The sequence below is a fragment of the Bison bison genome, unplaced genomic scaffold (genome assembly GCF_000754665.1).
Source record: "Bison bison bison isolate TAMUID 2011002044 unplaced genomic scaffold, Bison_UMD1.0 scf7180017864390, whole genome shotgun sequence".
Classification (NCBI taxonomy): Eukaryota; Metazoa; Chordata; class Mammalia; order Artiodactyla; family Bovidae; genus Bison; species Bison bison.
The window spans coordinates 3547330-3566568 of NW_011494962.1; the positions used below are offsets into that span (position 1 = coordinate 3547330).

At 45.4% G+C, this 19239-nt stretch overlaps 1 protein-coding gene across 1 annotated transcript in view; it reads right to left on the minus strand.

Annotated features, from left to right (window-relative positions):
* Positions 1-290: 290 nt before the first annotated feature.
* The window catches only part of HEBP1 (heme binding protein 1), a 37592-nt gene continuing 18643 nt past the window's right edge, over positions 291-19239 (minus strand). Inside the window, exons 2-4 of the mRNA XM_010858705.1 lie at positions 15927-16065; positions 13114-13294; positions 291-902 (exon numbers count right to left, since the gene is read on the minus strand). Of these exons, the coding sequence (XP_010857007.1) occupies positions 725-902; positions 13114-13294; positions 15927-16065 (498 nt within the window). The 3' untranslated portion in view covers positions 291-724. The remainder of the gene's footprint in view (positions 903-13113; positions 13295-15926; positions 16066-19239) is intronic.

The window sequence follows — 19239 nt, forward strand, 5'->3', positions numbered from 1 at the left end:
AATGTCTATAGGTCTTCCATCCATTTTTCGATTGCTTTACTAGTCCATAGGTTGACAATCAGCCACCTTGGTCTCTGTCCTATTTTTCACTATTTAATCCAGAATGAAGATAAACAATTAATATTCCTCGGCTCCTGTCCCTGTCTTTTCTTAATTCACTGTTTGACATCCCATTACCTGTGTCCTCACCATGGGGCAGGAGACTGAAAGTCCTCCCTTCGTCATCTGATGATGCTCCACTGTTTGGGGTTTTTGGGGATAGAAGAGAAAGTGACTAAACAACAACAGGATTTGTTTCAGCTGTTTAAAGTCAAAGATCTTTATTTTTGGCTTCTTTTTAAAGAAAGCTCTTCTAAGAATTACATATGAAAGATCACGCATAAATCACACTTCTTCGTGGATTAATAAAAATACAGTTTTCATGATTTGTAAATATCTGTTTTTAGGGGATCCAGAGAGCTGGAAAAATGCTGCTGGGTTTTTCTGGCCTACCACTGAATTGTCTATAAGTCAATTAGGAGGACGCATGTGTATCGTGGGTACGTTATTTCCCACCAAGAGAAACAGAGCCTCAGCATCTGGACCATGCTTATCTCAGGAAATTGGCAGTGACTGGCTCTGAAGGGAAGTTGGTTCTGTTGGAGCGGCACGGGGGCGCTGCTTCTTCCCAGGGGAAGTGGGCACAGATGCAGACCCCCGCGGAGCTTGGGGCACAGCCAGTGACTCATTCACTGCTCTTCACCAGCCAGACCTCGTTGCGACGTCCGTAGGGCTTCATGGGAGGGTCATACCCGGTGCAGAAGTAGAAGTCAGTCTGGTACTTGGCTGTGCTCTCCAGGGCGGACCGCAGCTGGGCGGCTTGGGCAGCGTAATCAGCTGCCTTAGCATAACCACCAAACTGCCTGGGGACACAGAGCAAGTTGCAGGTTAAGAAAGGGCAGAGTCTCAGAGAGAGGGGGGATTTTTTTCCAAAAAAGTCACTCATCACTCTTATTTACAACAAGCAGGCTCTAGTGGTAAGATTTCACATCTGCCCCTTTCTACTGGGGTGGACTGAAGCTCACTGAGCCTCAGAGCATCCTGTGTAAAATTCGGGTGCCTGCGTGCTAAGTCACTGTAGTCATGTCCAACTCTCTGCAACCCCATGGACTGTAGCCCGCCAGGCTCCTCTGTCCACGAGATTTCCCAGCAAGAATACTGGAGTGGTTGCTATTTCTTCCTCCAGGGGATCTTCCAGACCCAGGGATTGAACCTGAGTCTCTTATGTCTCCTGCACTGGCAAGCGTGTTCTTTACCACTAGGGCCACCTGAGAACCCAAAATTGGGGTATGTTTCCTTTTCCTTTCAATTAATTATGAACATTAACTACAATCAAGGGTATAAAAAAACTAACGCAGAACCTGAAACACAGTACCATCGGCCCTCTCTATTGGTGGGTTCTGGGCCTGCAGACTCAATTAACGGCAGACTGAAAATATTTAGGGGAAAAAAAAAACCTTCCAGAAAGTTTCAAAAAGCAAAACTTTAAATTTGCCACCTGCCACCAACTATTTGGTGACTCAGTGGTAAAGAATCCCTGACTGAGCAACTTCACTTTCATGCATTGGAGAAGGAAATGGCAACCCACTCCAGTGTTCTTGCCTGGAGAATCCCAGGGACAGGGGAGCCTGGTGGGCTGCCGTCTATGGGGTCGCACAGAGTCGGACACGACTGAAGTGACTTAGCAGCAGCAATGCAGGAGACTCAGGAGACAAGGGTTTGATCCCTAGGCCGGGAAGATCCCCTGGAGGAGGAAGTGGCAATCCATTCCAGTATTCTTGCCTGGAGAATCCCATGGACAGAGGAGCCTGGTGGGCTACAGTCTGTTCATAGGTTCACAAAGAGTCAGACACAACAGAGTGAGCACAATGACACATATCAACTATTTACATAGCATTTATAGTGATAGGTATTCTAAGTAATCTAGAGATGATTTACAGTATACAGAAGGATTATATACCATTTTATATAAGGGGCTCGAGCATCCTTGGATTTTGGTAATGGCGGGGTTCCTGGAACCAGTACTGTACTGTACAGTACTAAAGTACTGTACTTCCCTTCCCTTCCTGAAATTTCCCCGAGATGGGAGGCCAACTTTTCCCAAGGCCAAGCCTTCATTGTTTTCTCTAGCTCCCTCTGCTGCCCCAGCTGCCTCTCTGTCTCCAGCTGGGATGGGGGTGGGTGGAGAGGTGGAGGGGATGGGGGAGGACCAGGGTTGTTAGGGTGGAGATGGAGCACTGGTTTCTCACACATCCCAGCTGGGACAAGTAGCAGCTTTGTTAAAATACAGAGCAGCCAAAGACAGGGACCCGAGGAAGCCCTGGGAGGGCTCCAAGACAAGCTTGAAGCACCTGCCAAGAAATCACTTGTAATAAATCGCTGCATACATGCATGCTAAGTTGCTCAGTCATGTCTGACTCTGCGACCTCATGGACTGTAGCCCACCAAGCTCCTCTCTGTCCATGAGATTCTCCAGGCAAGAATACTGAAATGGGCTGCCATACTCTCCTTTAGGGGATCTTTCTGACACCCCTGTCTTTCACATCTATTGCGTTGGCAGGTAGGTTCTTTACCACTAGCGCCACCTGGGAAGCCCAATAAATCCTTGTGCTTGTGTGTGTTAGTTGCTCAGTCATGTCTGGCTCTTTGCGACTCCATGGACTGTAGCCCACCAGGCTCCTCTGTCTACGGAATTCTCCAGGCAAGCATACTAAAGCGGGTTGCCGTTTTCTATTCCAGGGGATCTTCCCAACCCAGGGATCGAACCTGGGTCTCCTGCATTGCAGAGATTCTTTGCCATCTGAGCTACCAGGGAAGATTCAATGAACCCCTTCTCCTGCTCAAATCAGGAAAGCCTTCGTTTTCTAAGTAAAGAGAATTTTCCTAAATCAGGCATTTCTCTTGATGGCAGAAGGCGGAGACAGAGAAACAATAAAGCTCGTCTTTTCAAGACTATGACTCTTTCCTTACATCACTGCCTCTGCTCCAAAAATTCATCCTGCGACCTCCCCTAAATATATCATTCTAAATCTGGGCTGCACTAAAATCTTTATTAGAGTCAAGGACATCCCCATTTCTAATGAACTTTATGACTCAAAGGTCTGAATCCACACCAAGCCAAGATTCAGCCAAATGCATTATTTTTGGTGGGGTTCTCTGACTCACGCTTTGCTCTTTTATGAGTGGTTAGTCAGGCTTGCTAAGCATTCAGCACGTACATCACAGGGCTACTGATCTGCAAATACCCAGGATTTCATCTTGAAGGAGCTGGTTATTCCAGTGTCTAGATAACAGCTATAGAACACAGGGCTGAGACCAATTTGGGAGACATGATGGTTAGTTCTTCAAGTCTATGCAAGAGTGTAAGACTGACGGAGAAAGGTGAGTTCTAGCTTCACCGAGGCTCTAGTGAGATAAAACTGGATGAGGAGACAGAGGGTGAATATTAAGGATGTACTGGTTTGGCAATAAAAGCCCGTAAGATGTTCGGCTTATTTTCAAAGAATGTCTATAGATTAAGGACCACCTGTCTGCAACCAATCAAATGCTGAATGGGGCGGGGGGCAGGAATTTAGTGCCTCTGCAGCCCCCTCTCACATATTGATACTGTTTTCTATGAAAATGGACGATGTTGGCTCTTTAAGCTACTGGTTTCTAGAAACATCCAAAGCAGTGGTTTGTCCTCAACCTTTTTCATTCATCAGCTGGAGGCAAAATGGATAGTTGTGGGCTCACATCTTAGCTCTGCTATTGTCTGTCAGCTCCTGGTCTTGGGCAAGTGCTTTAATGTCTCTAGCCTTCTGGTCCTTCAACTGCTCAGTAGGGATGAGGGCGTCAATCTCAGAAAACTGTTGTGAAGATGACAGACGAGAAAACCCTGCAAACGACTCAGCCTCATGCCCATCACAGAGGAAACTCACAGCAAACGGCAGGTACTGTTGTCATTGGACTTTATAGTCCGCTCAGAACAGTTGTTCAATTCCCTGACTCCCAAGGTGAGGGACAGGATGGCAACTGAAAGTAAGATCCAGAACCCAGGGCCTAATAATGAAGACCTGGCTCAAATGACAATCTCATTTTCTCAGTGAGGTCTCCTCTCAAAATGCTTTTTATCGTCTAATAGCACTCCCCTTCCCCATTCTTCCCTTACCCTTCCTCCCTGTTTCTTTCTTCCTTCTCTCCTATCCTTTTCTTTATTCAGCACTTCTCACCTTCTAACATACTGAATACTATATAATTTATTCTAACATGCTATATAAATTATTCATTGTTTACAGTCTGAGTTCCGTGGTAGGGAGACTCACGCCCCGTGAGGGCAGTGATCCTGGTCATTCTTTGTCCACCAGCATATTCTGACCTAACACATATATTAGACCCCTTGGCTAAATGAACAATTTTGCGATAAACAATCAAAGTGGCTGTTTTTGAGGGCACTGAATCTGTTGGCCTCCATATTCACTAACTCGTAGAATAAAATCTGGAGCACCTACTAAGGGCACAGTGGTGGGAATGCAAAGCAAGTGGACTGACTAGGGTCATGTTGAAGGTCATGCTAAGGACTCTGAGGCTGACCTTAGATACAAAGATGGACTCAGGAAGGGGTTTTAAAGTTAAGGGACTAGTGACTTCCCTGATGGTCCAGTGGTTAAGAATTGTGCTTCCACTGCAGGGGCACGGGTTCGATCCCTGGTCAGTGAACTAAACTGCATGCCACAACACGTGGCACCCCCCCGCCCCATGCCATTATCAGACTGTAGTTTGAAGAGACCCCTCTGGAGGTGGTAGAGGGATGGAGAAGGGAGACATGGAGGCTAGGAACAGCCAAATGTGAGACAATGAAAGCCTGGACAAAGGCAAGTCTGGGAGGTGAGCTGGAGGGTAGGGAGGCCAGGGTGAGGGGTGGGGAGAAGGGAGGATTCTCGAGGGCTTCCAGTTAAGTCTCTGAATGGAAACATGCCGCCAAGCAGAAGAGGGATTCTGAAGAGTCCCTTTGGAGAGGAGGGGTGGGTGGGTTCACCATCTGGTTTGGGACATGTTGATATAAAGGTGTCTCTTATGAATGAACCACATTCATGCAACAGTCACTGTGCCCCTAAGCGCATGGAGGGCATTGCGAAATCTCAGCCTCTGGAAAGAACTGGAGTCAGAGAAACAACTGGGGAAAAAGACGGGTCCAGTAACAGACACCTGGGCGTCACCCGTGAGGGAGTGCTGGCTGTGGTCATGGCCAAGAGGCAGACGAGGCCAGGTGGTGAGCAAACAGGCACGCTGTTCTTGGGAATCCTAATCCCCAGGTGGTGGGAGGAAGATGAGGACTCAGAAAAGGCCACTGAGAAGGAGCCGTCTGAGTACAGGGAGACCCAGCAGAGTGATGTGGAGAACGTCATCATTCAGGGATTCTTTCATTCATTACTGGAACAAAAACCCTGACTCTTGATATTTATTCTCAGGCCGACTGAGACGCTCATAATGAGGATGAAAATTTCCCTATTGCTTCATCAAGGAAACAAACAAAGCTGGGCGAGCTACAGAAAGATCCATGTGTGTTCCCTGCCTTCAGTCTAACCATCCCTCCCAAACCTCCATCACAGAACCGCACGAATAAGCCAGGACACCAAACCCTTCCAGGCCCAGGGCCCCAGGATGTGAAGGAGGCCCAGCTCTGGCTGCCTCATCCTCAGAGCTCAGCTTCCACACTGCACTTGGAAGAAAACCGCGTGGTGCCCCATTCTCCAAGGCCACGGGCATGTTTGCACCTGTTGCGGAATGCTCGTAAGCTCTTTGAGCTCCTCAAAAGAAAGAAATGAGAAGTCTGTACATTAGACTGTATACAAGTCTGTTAACAAGAGTCTAAATCTCCATCTTCAAAGCTGCTCACCTCCAGGGCTGTCTTTTTTATCTTACTCAACGTCAGAGTTCAGTATTCCCGAGAATTTGGTTGCCATGGGAACTGAGAAAGAAAACACACACCCTGGATTCCAGAAATACAAAAGGAACTGACTAAAAGGTCCGGAAGAGTTGGGGTGGAGGGGGATGATGAAGGCGGGCTAGCAGATAGAAGCTCTGGTCCAAAGTTCAAAAAATGATCAAGTGTTATCTTTCAGGGAGTGCAATAAGGAAGAGGAGAAATGGAATGACTCTGAGCCTGACCATTTGGTCTAGAACTTTTGCAATCTACAGGTCAGCACAGATTTGCGGAGAGTCTGCTATGCAGGAAGCTCCTGTGCTATGCAAAAGAAGCCTAAGACAAAGAGCTGATAATCCCATGTCAATGGGAAAGATGCATAACACCATATGGCATTCCACTTAATTGGATGGAACCAGGCTTAACAAGTTGAGCATCACTGAGCAGGAAACACACGCTTGACAACAGAGAGTTGTAAAGATGATGGGGAAGTCTTTCTGCCCTGGCAAGGTCCAACTGTACTGGTCAGGACAGAAACACAAAAATTATGCAGGGCAGGAGAAAAGATTAGGCTAGAGGTACATACGGAACACTCTCGGGGCAAAGAACAAGGAATGATTGGTTCCGACTTAGAACGTGAAGGGGAGGAGGCTAAGGAGGATGTGACATCAAGCTGTTATTGCTGGAGCATCTCTTGTGTTGCTGGCAATGAACAGGATCAAAATTCTTGCCTCACAGAGCTGCCAATGAACAGAGACTGGGGAGGGGCTGAGAGGCGCTGGGTGAGTGAGTGAAGGTCTGGTCGTGGATGTTGTACATGTGTGTTTAGGTGGGCTTTGGGAGGTGGGGATGGGATGCTCTGAGGCCAGGTGGAACCCTGGAGTGGGGCTGTGTTGTAGAGGACAGCATATGCCACGACAAGGCTCTTTACTCGGTAGGATTCACTGCTTGGTGGAACCTTTGGGGACCCAACCCAAAGCCTATCCCTCTCCCGTCTGGTTTTACACTACCCCGGGCTCAGTCCCAACCTCGGGGTGTGCCTCAGGCAGAGGCAGGCGAGGCCCACAACCAGAGTCAAACAGAAGGGGGCGGAGTGCCATCGGTGGTCCTTAGCTTTAGGGCTGGAGGAGACAGAGGGGCAGGTCAGAAGGGGCAGAAGTGGAAGAGCTAGAAATGCTCAAGAGGCCTTGCAACAGTTCAGGCAAGAGATGATGAAGACCGTGGTCATAAGGATGGAGGGGCACGCACAGCAGGGGGTGACGAGGACTGTGCCAGCAACTGATGTGGAAGACGGAGGAGTCAGGATGGATCTGAACGGGATGGGAGGATGCAGGGGACCTCTAGGAAGGCAGAAGGCAGAACTCAGAACACAGTGGGAGGGAATCTGAGTTCCACTAGGGCATGTGGATTTGGGGGCTTCCCAGGTGGCACTGGTGGTAAAGAACCTGGCTGCCAATGCAGGAGAAGTAAGAGACACAGGTTCGATCCCTGGGTGGAGAAGATCCCCTGGAGGAGGGCACGGCAACCCACTCCAGTGTTCTTGTCTGGAGAATCAACGGATAGAGGAGCCTGGTGTCAGAAGCGACTGAAGCAACTGAACATGGCACATATAGCACAGAGGAGGTCTACTTGGGGATACCTCCCAGGAAACCTGGGACAAAAGGCAGCAGTGCTAGCCCTGCTGATTTGGGTTCATCCACCTGGAAATGAATGACCGAAGCCCCTTGTAAGCACCAGTTGTAAAAGACCAGAGGAACAGCTGTTAACTCTTAATTCCTCACAGACGTCTATTCATTTAAAAAGCATTTGCTTTTTAACACATACTACTATTCAATGGACATCACAAAGTCACAAAACAGGAAGACTGAGTTGAGGATGCACTGTGTATCTGAAGGGTTTCCTGGGTGGCACCAGTGGTATAGAACCCGCCTGCCCGATGCAGGAGCGATCCCTCCCGTGAGGAGGGCATGGCAATCCACTTCAGTATTCTTGCCTAGAGAACCCCATGGACAGAGGAGCCTGGCGGGTTATAGTTCACAGGGTTGCAAAGAATCTGACATGACTGAAGTGAGCTGGCACCCATGTGTATTTGAAATAGTACTTGTGCCTTCGTTATGTCATTAACTGCCTTCCACAGAAAGGTACTTTTAAATGCACACTTGACTATGCAGTGACACCAAGTGGCAAGTGGAGGAATGATCAGATACTAAAAGCATCAAATATAAAGTCAAAGTGTTAGTTGCTCAGCCGTGTCCGACTCTGCGACCCCATGGACTGTAGCCTGCCAGGTTCCTCTGTCCATGGAATTTTCCAGGCAAAAATACTGCACTGGGGTGCCATTCCCTTCTTCAGGACATCTTCCCGACCCAGGGACTGAAATCCAAGAAAGCCTATCAGAGATAATAACAGGTTAAAAAAAAAGTCACCAAGCTATGTTAGACACTCCCCTCTGTTTAGGAGAAGAGAAAAGATCCTTTAAATTGCAGTAAAGGAAACTTCCACAGACCTGGCTTGAAAATTACCTTTTAAAGAGTCCCTTTTCACCATAGGGTAGCAGGGTTCCTTGGCAAAATGGCTAATTTCAGCTCTAGAGCAAGAAACGTTAAGATGTGCTTAAAATATCTTGTCCTACCAATAACCAAGGAAGCTAATGGAGATTACCAGGGTCATGTCAAAAGGACCAAGAAACCAATTTGAAGAGGCTCTCACTGGCCAAAGATGGGACAATTTGAGCATCAATGAGAATAATAACTGCAAAGAATTGAAACACATCAATTATGTGTGATTCATATATTTATATTGATAATCAGAAAACAGAGATCAACACTATCTCCCCTTTAGAGGATGTTAAGAAAAGAAGTCATTATTCTGGAAACTGATAAAGAGAAGGCATCAAGCTAAAGAGAAGGTATCTGGCCTTTTCTCTGTGACTCTGTCTTAGGGAAACCAAACAGTAGATGAGGGAAGGTTCTCTTTACCAAAGTATTCTGGCTGATAAGGGGCTTCCCTGGTGGTTCAGTTGATAAGGAATCCACTTGCAATACAGAAAACTTGGGTTTGATCCCTGGGTTGGGAAGATCCCCTGGAGTAGAAATGGCAACCCACTCTAGTGTTCTCGCCTGGGAAATCCCATGGACAGAGGAGCCTGGAGGGATACAGTCCATGGGGTCACAAAGAGTCAGACATGACTGAGTGACTTAACACTTTCACTTTCCTTTCACTCTCAGGGCCTACCCTATATGTACTAGACAACGGTGAGAGTGAGCGCCTACCTAAATTTTGCATAACAGGCACCCCGCTTCCCCATCTTACTCCCTGCCCTGTGAAAAGAGAGTCCTGACAATCTGTAAATAGAGTTTGCTTTCTCTGCAGCCTATGCAGTGGAGGCTGGAAAGTTGGAATGAGGACTGCAGTGGGAGTTTTCAGTTTCACTTTTCACTTTCATGCATGGGAGAAGGAATTAGCAACCCACTCCAGTGTTCTTGCCTGGAGGATCCCAGGGACGGGGGAGCCTTGTGGGCTGCCGTCTATGGGGTCGCACAGAGTCGGACACGAGTGAAGCGACTTAGCAGCAGCAGCAGCAGTGTTGAAAGCTGCACCCTTCTGGGTGCAGCTGGAGCAGGGCAGATAAAAAGTAACTAAGTTTGGAGACCTGAGGAGTGGACAAAAACTGTCTGGTGGGAGATTATTTGTATATTTTTCATGAGGTTGTTCTAGAGCAGAACCCTGGCGAAGCTCCTGATTTCATTCGTCTGTCCATGGTTTCACACCTGTCATACAGGAGGATTTTAGCAAATGGGAAGTCACTGATTATCCCGAAGAGACCTGACCTCTTAGGAGAGGCTGAGGCCTGAAGAACAAAATTAGGAAAACACGTGCGCCTGTTGTTTTCTACAGTCAAGGGACCTGGACCCCACGTGAGGCCCTGGAAATAGGACTAGAACAACAGGATGCACATGTGCCCTGCTAAAAGTCCTCAGACCATGAATAACACTCCCTGCCCTTCTGGCATTCAAGGGGAATGTGGGGAATTCAAGGGGAATACCTGCTCCACAGGTATTCATGACCCCAAACTACAGACTGACCTAGATATTCTGATTCTCCCAGAATTCTGCTGTGGCAAATGCAGGTGTCCAGCTTCAGCTGGGGTTGGGAGAATATTCTCTACATCCAAATCAATTTGGCAACAGGCAAAGGCATTTATCTGGGTTTCCCAAGTGGCACAGTGGTGAAGAATCTGCCTGCTGATGCAGGAGACACAAGAGACATGGCTTTGATCCCTGGGTCAGGAAGATCCCCTGGAGAAGAAAATGGCAACCCACTCCAGTATTCTTGCCTGGGAAATTCCATGAACAGAGGAGCCTCGTGGGCTATAGTCCGTGGAGTTATAAAGAGTCAGACACAACTGAGCAACTGAGCACACACACAGCACATAAAGGCGTTTACTTAGAAACAATGCAAATGTTTGTGTGCTGCAGGCTGAAGAAATTCTGAGAGAAACTGTTAGTACTCAGTATTTCTTACTTAATTCATCAATGAGTTTAGAAAGAGAAGTTAAGAAACAATCCCATTTACAATTGCATCAAAAAGAACAAAATACCCAGGAATAAATTTCAGCAAGGAAGTGAAAGATTTTTACACCCAAAACTATAAAGCATTAATGGAAAATCTGGAGAAGACAAAAATAAATTAAAAGATTCCAGGCTCATGGATTAGAACTAATATTGTTCAAGTGTCCATACAACTCAAAGCAATCTACAGATTAAATGCAATCCCTATAAAAATTCCAAGGGAATTTTTTTTTAAACAGAAATGAATCTTAAAATTTGTATGGAACCACAAAAGACCTTGAATCTGGAAAAGGAAGAACAAAGATGAAGGCATAACATTTCCTGCTTTCAAGCTATATTACAAAGCTATCATAATCAAAACAGTATGATATTGACATAAAAACAGATGCATAGATCAATGGACCAGAATAGAATGCCCCAGAAGAAACCCATGCATATATGGCCAACTAATTTTTAACAAAAGAGCTGCGAATGTACAACGGGGAAAGGAGACTCTCTTCAATAAATGGTGTTGGGAAAACTGGACAGTCAAATACAAAATACTGAAATTGGACCACTATTTTTTTTTTTTTTAAACTTTTGCCCACACTGTGTGGCATGTAGAATCTTTGTTTCCCCACCAGGGATCAAACCCATGTTTCCTGCAATGGAAGCATTGAGACTTAACCAATGGACCACCAGGCAAGTCCCTGGACTACTATACACAAAAACCAACTCAAAGTGGATAAAAGACTTGAACATAAGACCTGAAACTGTAAAATTCCTAGAAGAAACCATAGAGGGTAGCCTCCTTGACACCAGTCTTGACAATGATTTTTTTTTTTTTTTTGTATTTGACACCAAAAACACAGGCAACAAAAGCAAAACTAAACAAGTGAGACGACATCAAACTAAAAAGCTTCTGCACAGCAAAGCAAAAAGGCAAACTGTTCAATGGGAGAAACTATTTGCAAATCATATATATGTAATGGGTTAATAGCCAATATATGTTAAAAACTCCTATTACTTGAGACTAAAAAACTCTAAACAATCTAATTAAAAAAATGGGCAGAGGATTTGAATAGATATTTTTCCAAAGAAGACATAGAAATGGGCAAAAGGTATATAATAAGGTGTTCATCATCACTAGTCAGCAGGGGAATGCAAATCAAAGCCACAACGAAATGTCACTTTACACTTGTTAGAATGGCTACTATGAAAAAGACAAGAAGTAACAAGTGTGGAGAAAAGGGAATCCTTGTGTAAAGCTGGTGGGAATGTAAACTGGTGCAGCCATTATGGAAAACAGTATGGAAGTTCCTCAAAAAAATTAGAAATAGAACCACATGATCGAGCAATTCCACTTCTGGGTATGTATCTGAAGGAAATGAAACCACTAACTTGAAGAGACAGTGGCACTCCTACGTTCATAGGAGCGCCAATCTACCAACAGCCAAGATGTAGAAATAACCGGAGTCCACAGACAGATGAATGGATAAAGAAGATGTGGAATATACGTACAATGAAGTATTATTCAGCCATAGAAAGAAGGAAATCTTGCCATCTGTGATGACATGGATTAACTTTGAAGGCATCATGCTAAATGAAATAGGACAGACAGAGATAGGGGAATACTGTATTATCTCACTTACATGTGGAATTTTAAAAAAAATCTGAACTCATAGATACACAGAACAGACTGGTGGTTGCCATAGGGTGGGGAGGTGAGGGGGTGGGAGATATGCGTAAAAGTGGTCAAAAGGTAGAAACATCCTGCTATAAGATAAATTAGCTCTGGGGATGTAAGGTATAGCAAAGTGACTAGAGCTAACAACACTGTCTGTTGCACTACATATTTGAAAGTTACTAAGAAAGTGGATCTTCGGAGACGGCAATGCACCCCACTCCAGTACTCTTGCCTGGAAAATCCCATGGACGGGGGAGCCTAGTAGGCTGCAGTCCATGGGGTCACGAACAGTCAGACACGACTGAGCGTCTGACTTTCACTTCACTTTCACTTTTCACTTTCATGCATTGGAGAAGGAAATGGCAATCCACTCCAGTGTTCTTGCCTGGAGAATCCCAGGGACAGGGGAGCCTGGTGGGCTTCCCATCCATGGGGTCGCACAGAGTCGGACACGACTGAAGTGACTTAGCAGCAGCAGCAGCAGCATTCTGAAATTGGGCTTCCCAGGTGAGATTAATGGTAAAGAATCCACCTGGCAATGCAGGAGATGTAAGAGACAAAGGTTTTATTCCTGGGTCAGGAAGATTCCCTGGAGGGGGAGCCTGGTGGGCTGCTGTCTCTGGGGTCACACAGAGTTGGACACGACTGAAGTGACTTAGCAGCAGCAGCAAGAAAATGGATCTTAAGATTTCTCATCTCAGGAAAAAGATTTGGAATTTTGTCAAATGAAAGATGTTAACTTCCATTGGTAATCATTTCATAAATATGTAATCAAAGCATTATGCTGTACACTTAAATGCAACATTATATATCAATTACAGCTCAAAACTGGAAAAAAATAATTTAAATGCAAATGTTCATGGCAGATGATTCAAGAAGTGATTATGGAAATCACGTACTACCCTTGGATGCCCAAAGAATTGTCTTCTTACGTGGAATAGACAGTGATGCCTTCCCTGTCTTCGATCTTAATGCTGTCATCGCTGGGAGCTGGCGGGTCGCTTTGAAACTTGTTTGGAATCCGGAACCAGACTTTTAATTTCTTCTGTAGGTCCCCATCGTCACTGGGGAACACAGCAAAGGAAATAGGAACTGTCATCCCCATTCCGAGTCCTGAAAACACAGAACCCCACAGAGAGACATGGGTGTTAGAGACAGAACCTGCTGAGGCCCATGGACCATCTGCTGGTCTCATTCTTCTTTCAAGACAATATTTGTTGTTCTTGAAATTTATAATAGGCATTTAAGGCATTAGCATGTATCACCACATACATATAAAGTACCTCTTAATTGTACATACTAGAGGTAGGAAGGTAGTGATTCAAACTTGCCCAGAAAAAATTATTTAGCAATATATATCAAGACTATAAATATATCAGTACCCATTTACTTCCCAGGTGGTACAGTGGTAAAGAATCCACCTGCCAATGCAGGAGATGCATGTTTGACCCCTGGGTTGGGAAGATACCCTGGAGAAGGTACCTGGAGAAGATACCCCAGCAGCCCAATCCAATATTCTTGTCTGGGAAATCCCATGGACAGAGGATCCTGGTGGGCTACAGTCCATGGGGTTGCAAAAGAGTCAGACACAACTTAGCAACTAAATAACAACAGAGTACATCCTGTCTAATTGCTGATTTTATCTTTAAATTTTATTTAATTTTTCATTTTTGGCTGTGTTGGGTCTTCACCTCTGTGCACGGGCTTTCTCTAGTTGCAGAGAGTCGGGGCTGCTCTCTAGTGGGGGCTACTTCTCTAGTTGCAGAGAGTCGGGGCTGTTCTCTAGAGGCGATGCTTGGGCTTCTCATTGCAGTGGCTTCTTTTGTGGCCGAGCCTGGGATCTGGGCACACGAGCTGCAGCAGCTGTGGTGCATGGGCTTAGTTGCCCCACGGAACCCCACTTGCCTGCATTGGCAAGCGGATTCTTAACCACTATACTACCAGAGAAGTCATAATTGTTGATTTTAATGAAATAATCTAAAATATGAAAAAGGCTATTTAGGGAATAGGATTTTCCTTTCAGCAGAATTTATAATTGTTAAAAATTTAGATATGTTCAAAAGAGGAATATGTTTAAGTAAATTATAGGCACATGATGCAATATGATTTAGCTATGAATAGTCATGCTTAGGACTAGTTAGCTACAATGGAAAATAATTATGAAATAAGGAACAGAAACAGGATATATTGCACAAACCCTACGATTACATATTGTGTGTGAGTTGCTCAGTCATGCCCAACTCTTTTCAACTCCATGAACTGTAGCCCATCAGGTTCCTCTGTCTATGGAATTCTCCAGACAAGCATACTGGAGTGAGTTGCTATTTTCTACTCCAGGGGATCTTCCCGACCCAGGGATTGAACCTGGGTCTCCTGCATTGTGGGCAGATTCTTTACCATCTGAGCCACCAAGGAAGATACTATTATGATTACATTTTAAAAACCTATTATAAAGCCCTAAAAATACACTCAAATATGACAATGATTACATTAGAAAAGATGGACTGGGGTGCTGTTTTGTTATTTTCAAAAATGTTTGGTGAGTTTATAATTTTTACACATATTTTCTTCTGAGGAAAATTTATGACAGTGCTAAGAAAGGAAAAGACTTCTTCGTGACCTCCTACTGGTTGACTTATGTCCAAAGCCTGATTTCTTTGGTTCTAGCAAATATTACTAAGCTTGATACAAGCTTCTTTCTCATTTATCAACTTGAGATATATCCTAAATATTAAATACATTTTTTTTTCATCTTGTATACTGAACCATTTTGGGTTTGTACTGATTCTAAAGTGCAGGCCAAGTTAGAGAACTTAAGAGTTAAATGAAAAGTTGCTCAGTCGTGTCTGACTCTTTGTGACCCCATGGACTATACAGTCCATGGAATTCTCCAGGCCAGAATACTTGAGTGGGTAGTCTTTTCCTTCTCCAGGGGATCTTCCCAACCCAGGGATTGAACCTAGTCTCCCAGATTGTGGGTGGATTCTTTACCAGCTGAGCCACAAGGGAAGCCCTTAAGTGTTAAAGTCCTATTTAAATATGGTTTACATACAAACAGGTATACTGAAACTTCAGGCCTCTCATTTTATCACAAAAACAGGGAGGCAGCCAGCATGGACTACCAAGTCTTATTATTAGACCAAGCCACGTGGCTTGCAGGATCTTAGCTCCCTGACCAGGGATCAGATCTTGGACCCCAGCAGTGAGAGCACTGAGTACTAACCACTGGACTGCCAGGGAATCCCCATGGACTGTCAAGTGTTTCAGAAGGGGACTAAGAACTCTCAGGCTCTTTATTTGCCAGAACACAGCCAGGGACCAGCCACACTCATCACTCACTGATCTTCAGAACCCCGTAGAATCTGAGCTACTAGGGGCTGATGAGATTTTTGGCCTGGGGGCAGAGGTCTCGAGTCAGAGGCGGGCTTTGTTCTGTGGCCTGGCTTACCGCGGACACACCTTTCCCAGTTTACCAATCCAGAGATAAGCACTGCAAGGCGAAAAAATAACAAATGGACGAACAAACGAAACCTGTGTCTCAGACCCGGGAGAGAAGCATGAACTCAGTGCTCCTGAGCCGGCATGACGTCAGTGGGTCTCCCCAGAGCCCCGCTGCCCACACAGAACAGCAAGGTCACAGGACACTGAAACAGGCATCTTGGGTCCTTTCCTGTGCTTTCCATCGATGACCTGAGACTGCAGCACTGGCCTGGGTGACCAGAGCCCATCCTCCAGGGACACTCACCCTTATCATTGGAGCCTCCTACATACTTCATGACTTTCGGCATTGCCTCCCTCAGAGCCTCATCCACAGGCTTATCTGTCACTTCCACTGTGGCAAACTTCCCGCCTTCACAGGCCCTCTCCTCGTAGAAGACATCTCCCTGGAGGCAGAGAAGGCACAGCACTGAAGAGGTGGAAGGTAGCAACCTGTGATGACTTTCAAAGTGTTAGTCACTTAACACAAAGAGTAGTGTCCGACTCTTTGTGACCCAGTGGACTGTAGCCTCTGTCCAGAGAATCCTCCAGACAAGAAAACTGGTGTGGGCAGCCATTTCTTTCTCCAGGGGATCTTCCTGACTCAGAGATCGATCCTAGGTCTCCCACATTGCAGGCAGATTCTTTACCATCTGAGCCACCAGGGAAGCCCCTACAAGCAGTGAAAGTCCAGCTACAAGAGGCACAGACTGCTAAGGAACTTGCCATAATGAGCCTAACTCTGGTGACAGTGGAAGAGACAGGCCGGAGTATGAAGGCCCAGAAGAAATAGACTCTGAGAGTTCTTACAGACCTACAGACAGCAGAGAGGGGACTGGTGCCAAGAAGGAAGGATTTGGGAGGGAGTGCCAGGGCAGCCGATTGCTCGGGGCACAGGGGTGTCGCTTAGTGAGACGGGCTGGGAAGAGGAGTCACGTCTGGGAGTAGTGTGAACTGAATTACTCTGATTCTTCTTGAATTACAGCCCTGCTACTAGATTGAGGCTAGTCTTGGGGCCTCAGAGTTTTGTGGGATTGGCGTTGTATTGGTTTGTTTCACCCTTTGCCATATTGTAAAGCAGTGCCTTCAAACTTAAAAAGAAAATCACAATCCAGAACAAGAAATATTTTTTACATCATGCCTTATCAAGAACATGAAACAACTTCATATAATCAACATTCTCAGAGAAATAATAGAAGATATTACATCCCAAACTACCCAGAACAGCCCCAGAATGCTGTAAAAACCGAATGGTCTGAGATCAAAGAGCTCTGGGAAATTAAAAATATAACAGAGGTGAAAAAATTCGGTAGAAAGGTTGGAAGATTAAATTGAAGTAAATATTTTAGAAAGTCAAGTAAAAAAGCAAAGATGTAGAAAATAGAAAAGGAAAAGGATCAAGCCAAGAGATCCAACATCTGAATAATGAGAGATCTAGGTAAAGAGAGGACTTCCCAGGTGGCTCAGGGGTAAAGAATCTGCAGACCAATGCAGGAGACACAGGAGACCAGGGTTTAATCTCTGGGTTGGGATGATCCCTGGAGGAGGAAATGGCAACCCACTCCAGTTTTCTTGCCGGGATAATTCCATGAACAGAGGAGCCTGGCATGCAACAGTCCATGGGGTCACAAATAGTTGGATATGACTTTGCAACTGAATACGCATGCACACAGGAAAAGAGAACACAAAATGGCAAAGGAGGAAACAAACAACTACAATGACAATGCCACAAAACTCTGAGGCCCCAAGATTAGCCTCAATCTAGTGGCAGGACTTCACACTTTTCACTTTCATGCACTGGAGGAGGAAATGGCAACCCACTCCAGAATTTTTGCCTGGAGAATCCCAGGGACGGGGGAGCCTGGTGGGCTGCCGTCTATGGGGTCGCACAGAGTCGGACACGACTGAAGCGGCTTAGCAGCAGCAGCAGCAGTAGCAGGACTGCCTTTCAAGAAGAATCAGAGTAGTTCTGTTCACACTGTACTCCCAGTCATGACTCCTCTTCCCAGCCTGGCTCACTAAGCACATCCCCTGAGAAATCAGCCACACTGCCACTTCCCCTTCAAAACTTCCTCCTTGGCAGTGATCTCCTCCTGCATTGAGTCTCTGTGCTAATGTCGTTATCTTTACCCTACAGACCCACACAGCTCTCCTCCAGGCCTCTTCCTCCTCCTTGCCCTTTGATGTCTCATTATGATATTGGGCTTCCCTGGTGGCTCAACTGGTAAAGAACGTGCCTGCCAATGCAGGAGACATAAGACATCGGTTCAACCCTTCGGTTGGGAAGATCCCCTGGAGAAGGGAATGGCAACCCACTCCAGTATTCTTGCCTGTAGAATCCCATGGACAGAAGAGCCTGGAGGGCTACAGTCCATGTGGATGCAAACAGTTAGACATGACCGAGCACACACACACAAACACAATATAATTTTGCATTCCCGAACATACAGTAAAGCAGTGCTTTCAAACTTAAAAAAAAACCCACAATCCAGAACAAGAAATACATTTTCACATCATGCCCTATCATGGACACACATGTCTGAAGCAAAGTTTCACAAAATAACACTTTACCCTTATGGATTGGATGCATGATGATACATGCCTTTTCTTTTTTTAATTGGACTATAGTCAATTTACAATGTTGTGTTAGTTTCAAGTGTACAGCAAAATGATTCAGACACACACACATATATATATATATCCTTTTTCGACACTGAAATCAGATTCATTATATTCTTTGCAGCCAAAGATGGAGAAACTCTATACAGTCAGCAAAAACAAGACCGGGAAATGATTGTGGCTCAGATCATGAACTCCTTATTGCCAAATTCAGACTGAAATTGAAGAAAGTGGAGAAAACCACTAGACCATTCAGGGCATGACCTAAATCAAATCTCATGACTATACAGTGGAAATGAGAAATAGATTTGGGACTAGATCTGATAGATAGAGTGCCTGATGAACTATGGACCGAGGTTCGTGACATTGTACAGGAGACAGGGATCAAGACCATCCCCATGGAAAAGAAATGCAAAAAAGCAAAATGGCTGTCTGAGGAGGCCTTACAAATAGCTGTGAAAGGAAGGGAAGTGAAAAGCAAAGGAGAAAAGGAAAGATACAAGCAGCTGAATGCAGAGTTCCAAAGAATAGCAAGGAGAGATAAGAAACCCTTCCTCAGCGATCAATGCAAAGGAATAGAGGAAAACAATAGAATGGGAAAGACTAGAGATCTCTTCAAGAATATTAGAGATACCAAGGGAACATTTCATGCAAAGATGGGCACCATAAAGGACAGAAATGGTAGGGACCTAACAGAAGCAGAAGATATTAAGAAGAGGTGGCAAGAATACACAGAAGAACTGTACAAAAAAGATCTTCATGACCCAGATAACCATGATGGTGTGATCACTCACCTAGAGAGCCAGACATCCTGGAATGTGAAGTCAAGTGGGCCCTAGGAAGCATCACTACGAACAAAGCTAGTGGAGGTGATGGAATTCCAGTGGAGCTATTTCAAATTCTGAAAGATGATGCTGTGAAAGTGCTGCACTCAATATGCCAGCAAATTTGGAAAACTCAGC